The sequence below is a fragment of the Enoplosus armatus genome, chromosome 13 (genome assembly GCF_043641665.1).
Source record: "Enoplosus armatus isolate fEnoArm2 chromosome 13, fEnoArm2.hap1, whole genome shotgun sequence".
NCBI lineage: Eukaryota > Metazoa > Chordata > Actinopteri > Centrarchiformes > Enoplosidae > Enoplosus > Enoplosus armatus.
The window spans coordinates 24291970-24309718 of record NC_092192.1 but is presented as its reverse complement, the minus strand read 5'-3'; the positions used below and the strand labels follow the sequence as shown (position 1 = coordinate 24309718).

The following is a 17749-nucleotide window of genomic DNA, read 5'->3' as shown; positions in this document are numbered from 1 at the left end:
GACACCTCAATCAGCCAATAAACAGATACCATGCTAATTTCAGTACAAACCACATTGTTGTGTTTAGTCATCGTGAATCTTGTAAGTCCAAATGAGATAATGGACATAAGAACTGGAGATAATTCATAATTTTAATGTTATTATTTGAGTTTTTGAAGGGGAGCATCACTGCAACACTAACAGGCTGAGGTGAATAAAACACAGTGGAGTACAGTAATGAAGGAATCGGACTTTGATCGGCTTTATTTTAACTGATACGGGTCCTTTGGATCAGGGACTGGGACTGCTAGTGGAGAATATAAATAGATGTGTTCTGTTCTAAATCTACACTGTCCCTTAGAATATAAACTGTAGCAGTGAGGCAGTCAGAATAAAATAAATGTCTTCTGGTCATGGTTTAAAGTCAATAAGTTAACTTTTCAGTTATAAGTTAGATAACTGAAAACATTTGTCATGTATATGAATCCTTTTTTGAAGTAAAAATGTAAAAGAATACTAATATGTTTATGAATAATGTGTTGGTAGTCACATGAATCCTGGCTACTGCTAGAGGACACAACAGCTGCCAGATATTAGGCTAATCTTCAAGATGCAGAGTAAAAACTTTGCATGCATATCATTAAACATGGCTATTTGGATGCACAGTACCCTGTTGTACCCCAGATTTGCATACATTTCTAAATGAACTCTCAGCTTCACTAATTGCAAAAAATAGCTGAGATGAGGAGAATTATACAATGCACCCACAAAGTTCAGTCTCAGTAAATCAGGGTCTGCTCTGTTTTGTGTGATTTCATAAAGACAAGCAAAAGGGATGGCAAGCTAAATTGAAAAGTTTAATGTATTTATCTTGTTGGCCTTGATAAAGCTGCCATGAGTAACTTAGAGAGCTTATAATCAACACTTAAAATGCAATCGAGTGGATACACTGAGTCTAGGCAATACCATATACATACAGTGCTCTATAACGTATTTGCTGCTTCTGCTTCAGACCTCAACCTTGGATTTCTAAAACACTGCAGATAGAAAGAGTTTCTTTCTTCAGAAGGATGTACAAATAAAGGCAGTATAATCATCTTGTTTTTACAAATGTAGAGGATAGCTGGACCATTACCAAAAAAAACTCCAGCTGACAGTGTGACATACCCTAGTTTAAAGTAAAACTGGAAAAAGATCCCTTTGGAGGATAAAACGCTCACCCCAGTGTGATTGAAATGTGGTATCTACTGGGATAGATCAGTGTGCAGTATCATTTTGAAGCTGTGAAAAGTTGACAAACATTTCTTCATTCATCAGGCGCTTAACAGCACTACAACTAATATGGTCTCCTTAGCCTCTGAAAGCCCATTTAAACAAGCAATGACCTATGGCTCCAATAGGCTGGTTTGCTCTCTGGACAAATGACCTGACTTGCTGCCCTACCTTATAGTTGTTGGTGAAAACTTTTGTTCTGTGTGAGTTTGTGTGTGTTTCTGTATATGTATGGCTGATGTGTGTGTGTGTGTGTGTGTGTGTGTGTGTGTGTGTGTGTGTGTATTTTCATATACAGTCATATGTATGTATGAGACAAGAAGGCTTTCCGATATCTAATTAGCTTTAGGGTTCTCTCCAGCGGATCAGCTCCCTGCTCTGTCTCATGCCTTATTCAATAGGCCCAACTCTCTACATAGATTACCCAGCCACACTAAAACACTAAAAAGGGTCAGTGGTCACAGGTCCATGCTCATAGGTCATTCTCATCCTAGCGGCAAGTCACCCAGAGCCCATGTTAATGCTTCCTGTATATATGAAGTTGTGGATATGACTCAATGACTTTGCAGTCATAGAAAGCTTATGAGTCCGGTAGACTTGGATAGTTCTCTATCAGGCATTAATACTGCTCGTAGTGCTTTTTCAGCTATGTTGATGTGTAGCACAGACAAGATACCCTGGGAACCAGACAAATCTGTGAGCTGAGAGGGCAATGCAAGGCTACAGACAAGAGGCAAACAAACTAGACCTTGCCTCTGTGCTTCACTCTGCTTCAGCTGATTAACTATCATCAGCTCTACTTTCATATCTGGTCTGTGATGTCACAACAGGTGAGATGGAAAATACACTCAGCTGGCAGTTTATTATGTACACCTAGCTAAAACTAAAGCAATCTAATACAACAGCCCTGCAATAAATACAAAATAAAAATAATATTTAGTCCACCCCGATTATATAAATGAGGGTAGGCTAAACAGAAACACTTTTTTGTCTAATGCACTACAGTTCAACAGCAGCAAAAACATCATCCAAAACAACCATAAACACCTCTGTAAAACAGTTTCAACAAAATGATAAGATAGAATTATATTTATTCCAAAGGAAATTATTGTGCAGCAGTTGCAGTACAAAATAGGAAAGAGTGCAAATACAAAATATCAATAACAAATATCAAGTGCAAGTGAACATTATAACTTTATGAAGGTAGGATTTATTTCTTGACTATTGTGATAGACTGCCTTAGTTTTAACTAAACAGGTGTTTAGTGTGTATAGAGTTATAGAATGTATTTTGGTAGGTTATTTTAGAGACTTTCAGAATCAGAATTTCAGCAAATGCCCCAAAACAACATTTGTTTATGTTAAACTGACAAAGCTCTCTAACACCTGTGGGAATGATAATGTTTGGAACAAAGCAGGAAGTAGGGTCACATTCTTGTAGAGATACAAAGTCCAAAGTGGGAGGAGGTCAAGGTGAATTGATGGGTCCACAAAATGTTGTCGACAAGGTAACACTCAAGGAAATATTCTGTCGGGGCAAAAATAGATTTACTTCCAGAAAAATACTGTGGCAGTCTGGACCATTACTGTTAAGAATCCAATATCTTGAAGACAAAAATAACTGTAGAAATTATTTGCTACCGCACTTTTATGTCTGCCTTATGGACATTTTGACATGTCACAGTAGGAACAGCACAGAAGTAAATAATAATAATAAAAGGTCAAGCATAATAAAGCCCCTGAACGCACCAAAACTGTGCAAGCTCTATATGCATGACAGCAAATCAGGCATACAAGTCTATAACGGCTGTCTGTGTTTGTCTGTAAAACATGACAATAGTTTGCACACTGTTTCAAATGAGAATGTCTGTTAAGCCAGTAGCTTCATGTGGAGTTTTATTTCTCAAAGCAGGCCAATTTGATTGGGATTAAATGTCAGGCTAATGTCTAAATGATTTGTCTCCTCCACCTTCTAGTCTGATGGAAAAAATGTTAACAAACGGTACCCCTCTTATCTATAATTAATCATTCATCCCAATTGCCAAACATCTTAACTCCTCCCCTTGCGATGCAGTACCCATTAAGTAACCATCATAAGATTAATGGGTAAAGCTGTAACTAGTGAGGGAGTTTTAAGTTGGGGTGGTTGGATAAGGAACTGATGCCTTTGAAATATATCATGGTTCAAATAAGACAGGGCTGAACCGACAATTGTAATCAGGGGTCTCCTTGCTTGCCAACAGGTTGCTGCTCTTAAATGCAATGCCTTTTTTGTGAATCGGAAAACTCAGATTGATTCAGGACCAAATGACAAGCTGATGATAATGATTCATAATGATTAGCCTCTGATTTGAGCACATATCATTGATTTATCTATGCCTGTTCTATTATAATTCATGTCTATTGTTACTTTCAGCTAACATGATTTTTGTCTCTTGATAAGCGATCTGTTTCCATCAGTGAAGTGTGGAGTTAGGACATACCCAGCACAGTGAGGCGAGCCGGTTGTGATCTGATAGCCGCCTGGATGGCCTGGCACTCAAAGAAAGCATCATCTTGAATCTCTGTTCTCTGGATCAAGAGGTGATACTCTCCTTTACTGTGGTCTCCAACAATGTCATATCTTGGGTAACCTGTAACACAATGGGAGCACATTTTTTGGAGAAACAAACTGTCATGTATTGTCCATCCCTCACATGCACAGGATTCACAAACACACAAGTCATTGGGTATCGGTTTCTGTCAAGGTCTCTTTATATAGTGCTTCTGAAGCACTAGCTTTTATTAATGCAACTAAATGTGACAGTGAATGAAACTGTGCATTTTTGGTTAAGGAGAATGTATGTCAGAAGGGCAGCTTTTTTAATGGGTTTATTTTGCTGTGGATTTCACATTACTACACAGTTTGTTTATTGATTGCTGTGTTTTATCATAGTTTATGTTGTATTATGTTATATTGATTGCATGCTTCTGTGTTTTTACAGTGAATTTGATGCATATCAAAGTGCTATATTGTGGTTTTCTTGCATGTTTTAATTGCCAATTACCCATGTGCAAAATGTGAAACACAAACAAGCTCAATCACAGTGCTGCTCGCACACACCGGCCTCCGTCTGTCTTGGAGTTTGCTAACTGCTTTTTTCCACTGCTGTAATGGGCACCCTGATGAAATCTCATTCTCACTCATTCTGCCTTTAATGCTCATTGATTCCATCTAAAATACTATTAAATAAAACAATTTATACTACTGACCAACAATCAAAGGCTAGGGCACTTTGGAAGTCCCTCACTAACAATAAACACAGGGCTCTAAATTAGGAGCACTGTGACCTAAATGTTGGAAGTGTTATTGCTTCAGTGAAATTGGAGTTACTCATTCAGTGTGTTTCATAAACCAGGTGAACATAGGCAAGACCAAATACCTGCAGGGAGAAATCAGGTTATGGTGGGAAACTGACAATTTTACATACATACAACACAGCTTTTAAATAATCAGATCACTCTCCAAATTTCATATCATATTTGAACCAGATGGATTGCATATTTTAAACATTTGAAATTAATCAGTTATATATGATGCTGAAGCCAGTAGACTTCTTTTTTGGAGCATTTTGACTCATGGCATAGTGAAACGATGGGCTCTGTCGTGAGAAAGCACACAATTTCTTTTTTCATAGTGTGCATGTGTCTTAATGTTACTAATAGCCTACTGTTTAGCTTCCCAAACTGGTAAGACTTTACCCTTATTAAGCATTAATAGGCAGTACACAAAACACTTCAAAGGCTTCACCAACAGAAACTGTAGCTGTGATTTTTCTTAATACTTTTTCACTGATTAAAGACAGATTGTAGAGTTTTTCACATTTGTTGTTTAAGAAATCAGGTTATTGCAGAAAGCCATCAATAAACGTATTACGTAAGTTAATGTGAACATGTTGGTACCAGTTCTCTTCCAAATAAGCAATAGTGAGGTTTGTAAAAAGTGACATTAGGAAAACAACCCCAAAATATATATTCACAGGAGTAAGGAGACAGATGTTAACATCTGATATCCTAAAGTGCAGTTTGGATGTAGTTTCATATTTATTGTTTTATCCATGTTTTCAACTGCAATGAAGACCAGGGAAGCAGTGAGATGCAATTAAATTAGCTACATACAGTACAGTTCATCAATTATTGGCTATAGCATGATTGTTTAATGCCATAGTTGGTGTCCAGACACTCCATCTCTCCGTTCCAAGAAGGAATATCATCATCAGATATCCATAATCTCAGGCTGTAGAGAGCAAAACATAATCTGCATATATTTTACTATATGAGTATGTGCTCTATATGAGTGCCAGTTAAAGCAAAATCTCATTGTTTGCTTTAAAATGATGAAATCTCTAAATAGATGTGAATTACTGACTTCACTTCCAAAGTCAATCTAGACTGTGTTAATGCACAAGTTGATTTTAAGAAGAGAGGGTAGCAGACCAAACAGCAGGAGAGACAATTGGATACTACACTGCTTGATTCACTCAAACCTACAGATCACATAGTCCAGACACAAAACTGACAATTTCTTCTCATCAGTTTTAGTAGAAGTTACACACATTTCAGACACTGGACTTCGGACACTGCTGGCTAAAAGTAATATATTTATGGGGGTTGTTGAACCATGCCCTGCTTATCAAGCAGCTGAGAACTGAAATGCAATGCTAGGGAAATGTGGGGAAGGTGAAGGGCAGAGTTGAGCTGTCTGTGGTTTCCTTGACAGAACAGTCTCCTGTCTTAAAAGCATTTTCTATTTAAAAAGGAGGACACACAGACTGCTAGAGAACATTGTTACAATTTGCATTCATGAATGTGATTGTGTTGTTAACTAGCTAATGATGTGAGTTAGTGATGTAAAATATTCTTAGGACTTGTGTGCCCCTTAAATTTTTGTCACAGCTGGTGGAGCAGGGCAACAAGCACCAGGGCTGAACTGATGCAGGTAAAAAGGTTTATTGGCAAATCCACGGGAACAAAGACTTACAGGGTGGTGAGGCAGGCACAGGTCAGAACCAAAAAAGCAGTCCAAAAAGGCAAGCAAAATGGACCAAGTCCAATAAACGATCTAAAAGTTCAAAATACACTGGGAGCGCAGGGGAACCAGAGAGCAAAGGCAAGAAACACACAGCAGTAACATACAACAAACTGGCTCTGGGGAGAGGGGAAACACACAGACTAAACAGAGAATCAAGGTGGGGATAATGAGGAGCAGGTGAAACTGATCAGGGCAGTTGCAGACAATCACACAGGCGGGAAAACACACAAAGGGAGAAAGTGAAGTTGGTTGAAAGGAGAGGAGAGGAAAGTAACAAAATAAAACAGGAAACATGAAACATAAATGACTGAACTGAACACACATGTGAAGCAAACTGACAGTTTTAGCACGGTGCAGTAATAAAGCAGTGGCAGTGCATCTACAGCAGATATGCAGCTGGGGGCGCTGTGGGTACGGCATAGTGCTGTAGTGGTTAGCACTGTCACATGGGAGGTAGAGCGATAGAGGGTAGGGCAAGTTGCGGGCTCGATCCCTGGCTTCCCCTGTCCACATGTTAAAGTCCTTGAACAAAACATTGAACCCTAAGTTGCTCCCGATGGAGGTCAGCACCTTGCACGGCAGCTCGGTCGCCATCGGTGTGAATGTGTGTGTGAATGGGTGAATGAGACCAATCTGAAAAGCGCTATATAAGTGATGTCCATTTCCCATTTGTTGACAAGTCATAGTCGTAGTTGTCATGTGTGAACTGTGCAGTATGGGGCTGCTAAAGTAGCAGACATGCAGCAAGAGAAAGAGACAGAAAGAAACATGGCTGTATGTACCAATGTTCGACTATAACCAACAGTGTGGATATATTCTCTACAGGTCCTGTTCATACCTGGTATTAACATGCATCCTGGGTGATCACAAAAGGACAGCTCCAAGTACGTCTGTGCACACCTGGCATTAACATGTGTCTCGAGTGACTACTGGTGATCGGATCTCACTTCCCCATTCCATATACAAATAAACACGTAAATTATTTCCGTTTGCAAAGACCAAATACGCTTAACCCGAATTTGACGAATTTACTGTTTATCAGACCACAAATGTGAGAAGAATTAGGTTGGAAAAACAATAGATGCCGCCAGAGTGGAATGTTTCTGGGGGCAGTGCATTACTGTACAAAAACTTTAGAAATTATTCAATGATTTGGTGAAACTTAATCATGTTTTATGGAGAAAATATTTTCTGTTTTCCCTCTGATGTCCTCCTGCTGCTCTGTCTCAACTCTCTGTGATTCTCGGAGTTTCCTGATTTTCAACCTCCACGGTTCCCAAAGTGCTTTACAGTTAAGTCTCATTCACCCATTCACTCACACATTCACACACTGATGGCGACCGAGCTGCCACGCAAGGTGCTGGTTGTTGTTAAAGTAACTGCTAACTATAAATCGCCTGAAGTCGAGGCAGAGCAGCTGGAGGACATTGGACAGTGTGTTTCATGTGTGACGAGTGTGTACTACGGTAGTTTCACAAGTTCTATCCGAAGTTGATCTTGTATTTCAAACTGTTTGAGCATGTAATCATAGTGCATCATAGCTTTAGAGATGACCTTGTAACGGCCGAAGGTGGACATAGCTTTGGTTGTTGAACATACACTATATTGCCAAAAGTATTGGCTCACCTGCCTTGACTCGCATATGAACTTAAGTGACATCCCATTCTTAATCCATAGGGTTTAATATGATGTCGGTCCACCCTTTGCAGCTATAACAGCTTCAACTCTTCTGGGAAGGCTTTCCACAAGGTTTAGGAGTGTGTTTATGGGAATTTTTGATCATTCTTCCAGAAGCGCATTTGTGAGGTCACACACTGATGTTGGACGAGGAGGCCTGGCTCTCAGTTTCCGCTCTAATTCATCCCAAAGGTGTTCTATCGGGTTGAGGTCAGGACTGTGCAGGCCAGTCAAGTTCATCCACACCAAACTCTCTCATCCATGTCTTTATGGAACTTGCTTTGTGCACTGGTGCACAGTCATGTTGGAACAGGAAGGGGCCATCCCCAAACTGTTCCCACAAAGTTGGGAGCATGGAATTGTCCAAAATCTCTTGGTATGCTGAAGCATTCAGAGTTCCTTTCACTGGAACTAAGGGGCCAAGCCCAGCTCCTGAAAAACAACCCCACACCATAATCCCCCCTCCACCAAACTTTACACTCTCCTGGCAACCGCCAAACCCAGACTCGTCCATCAGATCGCCAGATGGTGAAGTGCGATTCGTCACTACAGAGAACGCGTCTCCACTGCTCTAGAGTCCAGTGGCGGCGTGCTTTACACCACTGCATCCGACGCTTTGCATCGCACTTGGTGATGTATGGCTTGGATGCAGCTGCTCGGCCATGGAAACCCATTCCATGAAGCTCTCTACGCACTGTTCTTGAGCTAATCTGAAGGCCACATGAAGTTTGGAGGTCTGTAGCGATTGACTCTGCAGAAAGTTGGCGACCTCTGCGCACTATGCGCCCCAGCATCCGCTGACCCCGCTCCGTCATTTTACGTTGCCTACCACTTCGTGGCTGAGTTGCTGTCGTTCCCAATCGCTTCCACTTTCTTATAATACCACTGACAGTTGACTGTGGAATATTTAGGAGTGAGGAAATTTCACGACTGGACTTGTTGCACAGGTGGCATCCTATCACAGTACCACGCTGGAATTCACTGAGCTCCTGAGAGCGACCCATTCTTTCACAAATGTTTGTAGAAACAGTCTGCATGCCTTGGTGCATGATTTTATACACCTGTGGCCATGGAAGTGATTGGAACACCTGATTTCAATTATTTGGATGGGTGAGTGAATACTTTTGGCAATATAGTGTATATTTGTTTGAGTCATCATTTTCTACATTATACCATGTTAAACAGGATTTGAGGCAAAGGAAAAGGAAAGACTCCTGCTATCCCTGAAAGAAAGCAGTCACGTTGATACTGCAGTCAAAAAGTATACAGGCTGGTCCCACCTACATTAGTTGACCCTTTACTGGTCTTCGTGACAAAGAAGGGTGAAAAAAATATGATATATCTCCCACGATTAATCAATATTTCGACTACTTTTTGGGAGTAGTTGATGACCACTAAAATGCAGCAGTCACGAATGCCTTCGTAGCTCTGCTGTTAATTAAAGGTTTTGCAGTGATTTGTAAATGAGGCGTTCTGTGTGGAGGGCAGGTTTGCTAATAGGGCCCAGTATGAATGAATTCTGCTACTGCATGACTAATTGTCGTTAGCAGAAAACTGGATGGGTGCAAGGAGCTTATAGTCAAAATGCAGAGGGGGGAAAGGTCACATGAAAAAAATTCTCATGATGAAAAGTAGACCGTTTTCGGAGAAGTATCAACCAACATCTTTCCTTTCCCATTTCCATTGCAGTGGCCTTACATTTCAGTTTTCACTCCTTATCCAGACTTTAATTTGAATTACTGCAACATCGTACTTCAGTACCCATGCTTTCAATACTCTCAACAGTTTATTTGCTGATATGTTTTCTGTTCTGACAGGCTCATAAATAATTTTTCTTTCTGTTCTTACAATAGTTATAATAACCTGTTTAAGCAGCAGTTTGCGAGAAGGGCTCTGTTGTCCAAGCAAAAAGGCTAATTACACTGTCACCTCTGAATAAACACTCACAGTTCCATAGGAAGAGAGAGAAAAAGAGGCTGTCCGGTTCTCTGTAGTTCTTGTCACTGATGTGTAATCAAGAAAGAAGTGTTGTTTACACCATGACCGGCACACACAAGCAAAAACACTGCAGGTGAACACATACATGAACACACACATGAAGCCCACACGTGCACACACACAGTGAGCTCCTGTCCTCTCTGTCGACCTCTGCCAAACTAAGTTGATAGTGATGTTTGGTTAGCCACCAGTGGGTCCCTGGGGGCCCGATCATTATGACGTTCAGTGACACCAGGGAGAGGCCCTGGAGTGAAAAGCGAAGAATTGTCCTCTGAGGCCCAATTAAGGGAACTATGACAAAATGGGAGCAGAGACCAAAGCAGATGATTTATTTGGGGTAATGCATCATGATAACATGCTAAAATATGACTGCATGCACACCTAGCAATGTTCAAAGACCCAGCTTTGAGAGATATTTGACTGCTTTTACATTTTCCTAAATGATATAGAGTATGTGTCTTCACTATCATTGGAGCTCAAAGACATGCAGATCAAGTGTGCTGTTATTGACCTAACCCTGCACCTGAACAAACATACTCCACTCAGAAAGCTGATTGGAGGGAATCATTTCCTCAGGCAGCTTGAGTCTTCAAAACAGCCTGGGGAAAGATGGAAGCAGGGGGGGGGGGAGTCACATGTGGTTCAGAAAAGAGCAAAACATGATTAACCATCTGCCAGAGCAGCAGATGTTGTGATAAACGGCAACTTTCAAGTGTTGACTTTTTGTAAACCAGCTGGACGTACTGATGAGGAGGCTTTCCATATTTTTGTCAAGAGACTGAAAAGCCAGTCTGCATGTTTTAAAGTGTTTTCTCAACGTGTGTTACCCCACATTAGCCCCAACACATTCAACCATACTTTTTACAGATAAAGACAACAGACAAGGTGTCATTCAAAGTGTTAAATCAAACCACAAAATAGCCACTGTGGGGATTTTCACTGTTTGCCCTTTCAGAATCTCAAGAAAAACTAAACAATGGAGCATTTAACCAAATGTCAGTCCAAAAAGACACCAAATTCAGGAGAACAGGTAAATAACATGCATGAGGAAAGACCTGCATGTCAATCAACCTGTGAAAACAATCCCCTAGTTTCAGGTTAAGGTATTTCTTTATGTAGTTGCATTACAAATTATGTCTTTCATCATCATGGTGATTAAAGAGATTGTCTGCCACCTGTTGATCAGTGGAATAGTGTGAAACTATTGACAGGACTGTGAATCACATCACCTGTGTGTGTACATGACAAACAAAAACAGGGACACGCTCAGAAAAAAACTACTCCATAGCGCCACTAGAGGTTAAAAACTCCACAAGGGACCTTTAAGTCAGTTCATCCAACCTGAACAAAGTCTCAGTTTATGGCAGTTTCAGCTAACTAAAACAACAAAAACACAGCTAGTTTTAACGTGCACTTGATGGCACTCAGTGTTTCTGGTTTTCAAGGCTGGGCAGTTTTTACCCATAAAATATCAATGCCCTGTGGCCAGAAATCATGATTTAAAAAGAATATACAGCAGCGATACTCAATTTATGGCCTACGGGCCAGAGTGCCTGTTGGTGTCCCGTGTGAAGCCAAAAGTCAACCTTGACTGAATTGCGACTGTTTCACAATAATAACCACGTGTTAAAAAGGGTTTTTGACCCCTGGGCATAGCAAGTTGAGCTGTTGTATATGTATTTTTTTTTACATGTCTTAGCTCATTTACTAAAAATCACACATAGTACACTTATTTTCTTACTGATTCCTTCCAGAATCCAGAATTCCAGAACGTAGTAGTAAATAATAACAGGCCTTTGAAAAGAGTAAAAACGGACTTCATCTTAACACACAATAAAGTTATCTTATCTTGCAGTACTGGTTTAATGTATCATCACTGCACCCTCTTAAGCTATTAGATCAGGCAACATTAAAATCCTTTCCTCTAACAGCGATGACACTGAGTGAAGTGAAGAATGTTCTCTCTACAGTGTGCTGTCTACCTCATCCTACATTTATCCATAATGGTGAGAATCTGCTTACATGTGCCCTACTTTAGAATTATAAGATTTTCATCCCCCTTATTTGGATTACCCGAGGAGCTCCTCACTGTGTCCATTGTGCACTCTACACATTTATGTGTATAGAACAAGATGCCTGAGGAAGGAAGATCTGCAGGTTAATTTCATGGGCTACTCCTCGTATGGGAAAATTCTTATTTCATCAGCACTTGGTGGAGGCAATAACTGTGAATTGCATTAGCTGAAGTGTCAAGCCCCCTTTAGGTCGTAGAGCTCATCCTACCTGGGGCATGGCCATTTTATGGGTTCTTTTTAAGGGGATTAGTGTTGGAGAAATCAGCACTGGAGTGAGTTGGGCATGCCTGTGTACTTGTCAGTTATATGCCTGCGAGAAGTCTATTTGTTAGTTCTGTTGAAACATGACGCTGGCTGGGGTTAGATAAAACAATTTCCCTACACTGGAAACAGAAAAGGTGAATATGTATTTACAAAACAAATTAATTGATAATAGCTTGTAATACGACAAAATGTAAGCTGGAATGCCAAATCTCACATCCCCTCAGAGTGCGTATTTGTCTGTGTGTGTCTGTTCTGGGGCTGCCCCCCCCCCCATCCCCTTCACACCCCACTCAGGGGGAGAAAGCAAATACACATTCCTGGGATACAAGGAACACTGACATATATTGACACTGACATGAAGTGTAGTTATGAAAGTGGGGGTGTGTGAAGATGCTATTGTCCCCCTGCCTGCTGAGAGAGAGAGATGGTCGACTCGAGTTGCCACGTGGGACCGAGAATCAACATGAGTCTCCCTCCGTACTTCCAGAGCGGCCATCTGAACCACCAAGTGAAACTTTTCCTGTTATATTGTTGTTGATGCTAGATTCCTAAGAGTAGTTAAGAAGCGTTAGGTCATAAGTAGGATCTTCCATCACTATAGAAATTATATTGAATAAAGAAAAATCATAAATTATATTGTATAATTTCCCCCCGGAGATCAATAAAGTATTTCTGATTCTGATTCTGAATTTGAAGTATTTCACTCGTGCTTCTTAACTATCTCTCAGATGCTGAATGGTGCATTAAGGTGATTTCACTGGCCAACGAGAAAGTTTTCACCCACTCGGTGGTCTCCTGTGTTTCCACAAATTAATATATCTTTCCAAGATATCCTTCACTGCTTATCTGGTATACAGAGGTCCTCATTCATTTATTAATTGTTCATCACAGTATTCATTGCATGTATTCATGGTTGCATGTATTCATTCATTTGGATGTTTGGCAGTTATAGTTGTGTGTGTAGTTAGTAGTTTAATAAACTTTTAATTTATAAAGGACTTGATTATATTATGTGGTTTGTATGAATGAAGTATTACCACCTTTAGACGGATTGCTATCATTTTACCTTCTTTAAGGGTGGTGCCCCAAGGTTAATTTAAGTAAGAGTTCATTCTGTTATTTAGTACCAATATTGATTATCTCTGATAGCCCGAAGGTGAGTGCAATCACTCTACTTCATCTTTTGTACCAATTCATGTTTGAATGCTTCATAATTTTAGTGCCCCTTTGAGGCTTATTAATAATCGTTACATATTTTTGGTGCTGACTTTGTTAAGTGGTATTAATGCTACCTGGTGTAATTGTATGATTTATGGTATTTTATTACACTAACATGCTTGACTGTAGAGGACTCCTTTATTGAATTGTATTAGCTGATGAGATCAGTCAACTCAGTAAATTAGATATTACCTGACAGATCCCTGTTAACACCCAGGGCCATACCATCACGCAGCCAGAGCACCATGCCATGGTAGCCAGGGATGGAGCAGGGCAGGGTGACCGGCTGGCCTGCCACCACCACCAAGTCTGTGGGTTGTTGGGTGAACACAGCAGAGCTCCCTGGAAGGGCAAAAAGGGTAAACTGATTAGTCCAACTTGTACAATAAATCAGCATAATTCAAACTCACACACTTGAAAATGACAAAAACCAACAATTTACTGACAAGCAGTGCTATCCACAGAGTTACACTGATACCTTAGATAAAAACATAACAGCTAAACACAGGGTCAATCCAATGTAAGAAAGACCTTGACATCAAACAAGAAATGATGATATCATATATTTTATATTCTGTAATTCTGATGCAATCTTAATCTAATATTCTCCCTTTTCTGCGCAAAAAAATACCGGGGCTTGTTAACTGAGAAATGATTCTGCACAGATTATTAAAATGTTTCAAAAATCCAAATCGAAGCAGTAGGACATCGACAAGAAGAATGAGGTCAGAAACAAACACTAATGCAATCAATACATTTGAGAAATCATTTGGTCAGATAATTGGTCAATAATAATTGGCCAGCAACATCAGTGTTGGGTCCTGTGATATCCCAATCATGTAGCAGCCATATAAGCCACAAGGCTATTTCTCAGATTCCTTCCTTCCTTAAGGACCTGTGTCCACCAAAGCATTTTTTTCTGAGGCCAGCGTATTTTTTGAATTGTTTCCAATGGGAGCGCCGCGTATTAACGTTCTGCTACAAACGTCAGCAGAGTGACGAGGCGCTGAGCGTCTATCCTGCGTTGAGCGCTGACCGTGTTTTTTAGTTGTCACCGAGAGTTGAAAAATTTTCAACTTTGGGTGAAACGCTGCGCCAGCCGTCCAATCACAGTGGAGGAGGGGCGGGACAAATACCACAAAGCTCAACTGAGAGGTTTTCTCGCACACAAAGTCACATGAAACCAGACAGACCAGCAAGTCTGTCCTCTTTCCCTATGTGCTTCAGTCTTCCCTTCATTCAATTCAATTTTATTTATATAGCGCCAAATCACAACAAAAGTCATCTCATGACACTTTACAAATAGAGCAGGTCTAGACCGACTCTTTATGATGTTATTACAGAGACCCAACAGTTCCCACAACAACCACAGGCGCTACCACCATTGAAAAACACATATACAGTTACTGAGAAACATTGTTTTGGTGTTGGTGTACGTATGAGATTATTGTAGCTTGAGATGAGTCTCTGTTAACCTCAGTTGTGAGATGTTTTGGTGTAGCGTGGTTAGCAAATTAGCCAACAGACCAATAAATCAACACTGCTGAGAGACCAGAATGGTTAGCTCTTAGCTTACCACCAAATTGGGTGGTTTCCATTTCCAATTCCAGCTTCCAATCAAAAACAATAGAAGTTTATGAAGTTTAATGAGGTATTTCACCTTTAGCTTCACGTATAGCAGCTGCTGGCCGATTCATGTATCAGAAGACGCAGAACACCTTTTGGGATTCGATTGGTTGAACTTTGTCTGCATTAAGAACACCTTTTGCGTCCTCTGATCGTTTACCAGTATAAATTGGCCTCCACATTCACCCTACATCTTAAATACATTTCAAGTCAAGTCAATTTATATAGCCCAAAATCACAAATCATAATTTGCCTCAGGGGGCTTTTTTCCCCATCCACCTCTACTCCTTTAGCCTTTTCACACCCTGGAGAGGATTCATTCTAAGAAGCTATTGTTTACTGATGCCTTAAATAACGAAAACTATTCACTGTTCTATATTGAAAGTCATTGCATTTTAGCATCATTACTAATGTGCACAAAAGGCATTGGTGGAGAAAGGAGCATGATTTGGAAGCATCTGTGAGTTATATCTACAGAGGAAATGTTTTGTCAAGGTTGTTACCATCCGGGGAACACTGCGTCCAAAGGCTTTTTTCAAAGTGTGGCAGTCATTATTTGTATTTCTTTTTATGATTTTCCATTCCATTGAACTACTACATGCTCTTTATCCCTCTATAGTGGTCTGTTTTGTCTTTCCTCCTTCAGTCCTTGACTACCAATGCATTAGTGTGCTTTGTATTCCTTTTCAATGGCACTTTGCATAAGGAATACAGCGCAGAGTTGGCTTGCCTCTGTATGGCTATCTTGTTTTTCCAAAGAAGCAAAACTCAACATTTGTTCAAGTGGATCCTCACACATGTTTATTCTCTGAAGAATGAATGTCATGCAAATTACAACATTTGCTAATGTATGAGGTTTTTGAAGTTTATTTGCTATTTAGAATTTACTAAGTGTGTACAACAATGGGCCTCATGCAGCAACATTCTCTTAGATTTCTCATATTTTTTCTCATAATTTTCTGTTAAGAGAACAAATAAGATAAGTCAACTCCAGATGCACCAAATGTTCTTAACCATCCAAATCTGCTCTTACCCAGAATGATGAATTGCACTTAATCATAAATTGGAGGTGTGTGGCTGATTGTTTATTATTAGCATAAGAAATGTCTCTTAAACACTATATAAGGGCAAGTGTTGTGCCGTGTGCAAATACTCTGACAAATGCCAAGATTTGGAGAGATGCCATCAAAAAAAGGCGTTTCAGCTTTTATAGTCTTAAATTGGATCAATGGACCAATAGTATTTCTTTAGACCACAAATGTAATAATCCAATCATTATAATTACCCTAAAACATATAATAATCCAAATATGATTATATGATATTCATACGTTTTTTTATGTTTCTCAAAATCGTGGATACAAACAAAAATAAGAGAAAATGTCTTCATATATCGCTTCCTGCATGAGGCCCAATGTTCTTACTCTACACTAAGCATCTTTAGCTAGAGTCAGACTAACAGCGTCTGGGTGGTTGTCACCCTCTCAGTATACATCTGAACAATCAAGTCTATGAAGTTTTAAATATGGGTTTGCCACACAAACAGAAAGAATGCAGGAGATCATGATGCATGAAAGTAGCAAACAGGGATTCCAGTGGGGGGCAAACTATATATGTACATGTCTATGTGTCCTTCTATCACACAGGGTTTGTGCAGCTATGGGGAGCCCTGTAATGTGACAATTTACCCTCATCTTGCAGTTTCATAACGGTACGGCTGCACAGCAGGGCAGGCACTAATGGGAGGAAGAATAGAACAAATGAATCTCATCAGTATATCTCCAAACTTCTCGGTGGGAGACAACTGTCTCAGTCAAATCAAAATAAACATATTTCCTTGGTGGAATTTTCTCCTTGCTTTTCCCCCATTTGCCTGGAGGTCTTACCCATTAAACATTGATTTCAAGCAGCCAAATTACATAGGTGCCTGGCACAAGGAGCGATTACACCAGTGTGGAAATGTTCTTCCAGTTGTTGACATAGAGACTGTTGACAGCTTAGATGTGTGCAATTTAGAGATAAAAGACAGCTGAATGGTGTTTTGCTAAACAGGCGAGCCACTTGAAGCAGAAGTACTGTAACCTCAGGTTTCCAGCTGTGTTCACTTTACAACTGTATGAAAGGAATGGAAAATATAATACACTTTTGTTTAAAGTTGATGCTATTGAAGGTCTTAGGTAGAGCAGTAGTTTGAATTCACATTTCACAAGGAGCTGTACATGGATGATTTAAGGTTAAGAGGCCTGTGGATTTGGAGACTTTACAGAGGAGAAAGTGAAAAATTACAGCCAATCTGAGCAAAGTTGCCTGCTGGCAACTAAACTACTGGTACTTGTGTGAATATGCTCATATAATTGAAGAGCAGGTCCCTCGACAAATCTTAATTCAGCTTCATACACATCTCAAGATCAACATTACACTCAACATGATGTTTGCTTTCAATTTGCCAGCCAGCGATGGGGGAATCAATTCTCGCATTGGCTCATGGATATACTGAAAGGCAATTAAGCTTATAAGGGGCCCCTCAATTCCCTTACCTGCCAAGATGACTGAAACCAGGGCGGGGGGGCA

At 40.1% G+C, this 17749-nt stretch overlaps 1 protein-coding gene across 1 annotated transcript in view; it reads right to left on the bottom strand.

Moving 5' to 3' along the window:
* The window catches only part of LOC139295539 (kin of IRRE-like protein 3), a 98321-nt gene extending 83170 nt beyond the window's left edge, over window positions 1-15151 (bottom strand). Inside the window, exons 1-3 of the mRNA XM_070917733.1 lie at window positions 15130-15151; window positions 13746-13895; window positions 3734-3883 (exon numbers count right to left, since the gene is read on the bottom strand). Coding sequence (XP_070773834.1) covers window positions 3734-3883; window positions 13746-13895; window positions 15130-15151 — 322 coding nt within the window. The remainder of the gene's footprint in view (window positions 1-3733; window positions 3884-13745; window positions 13896-15129) is intronic.
* Window positions 15152-17749: the final 2598 nt, after the last annotated feature.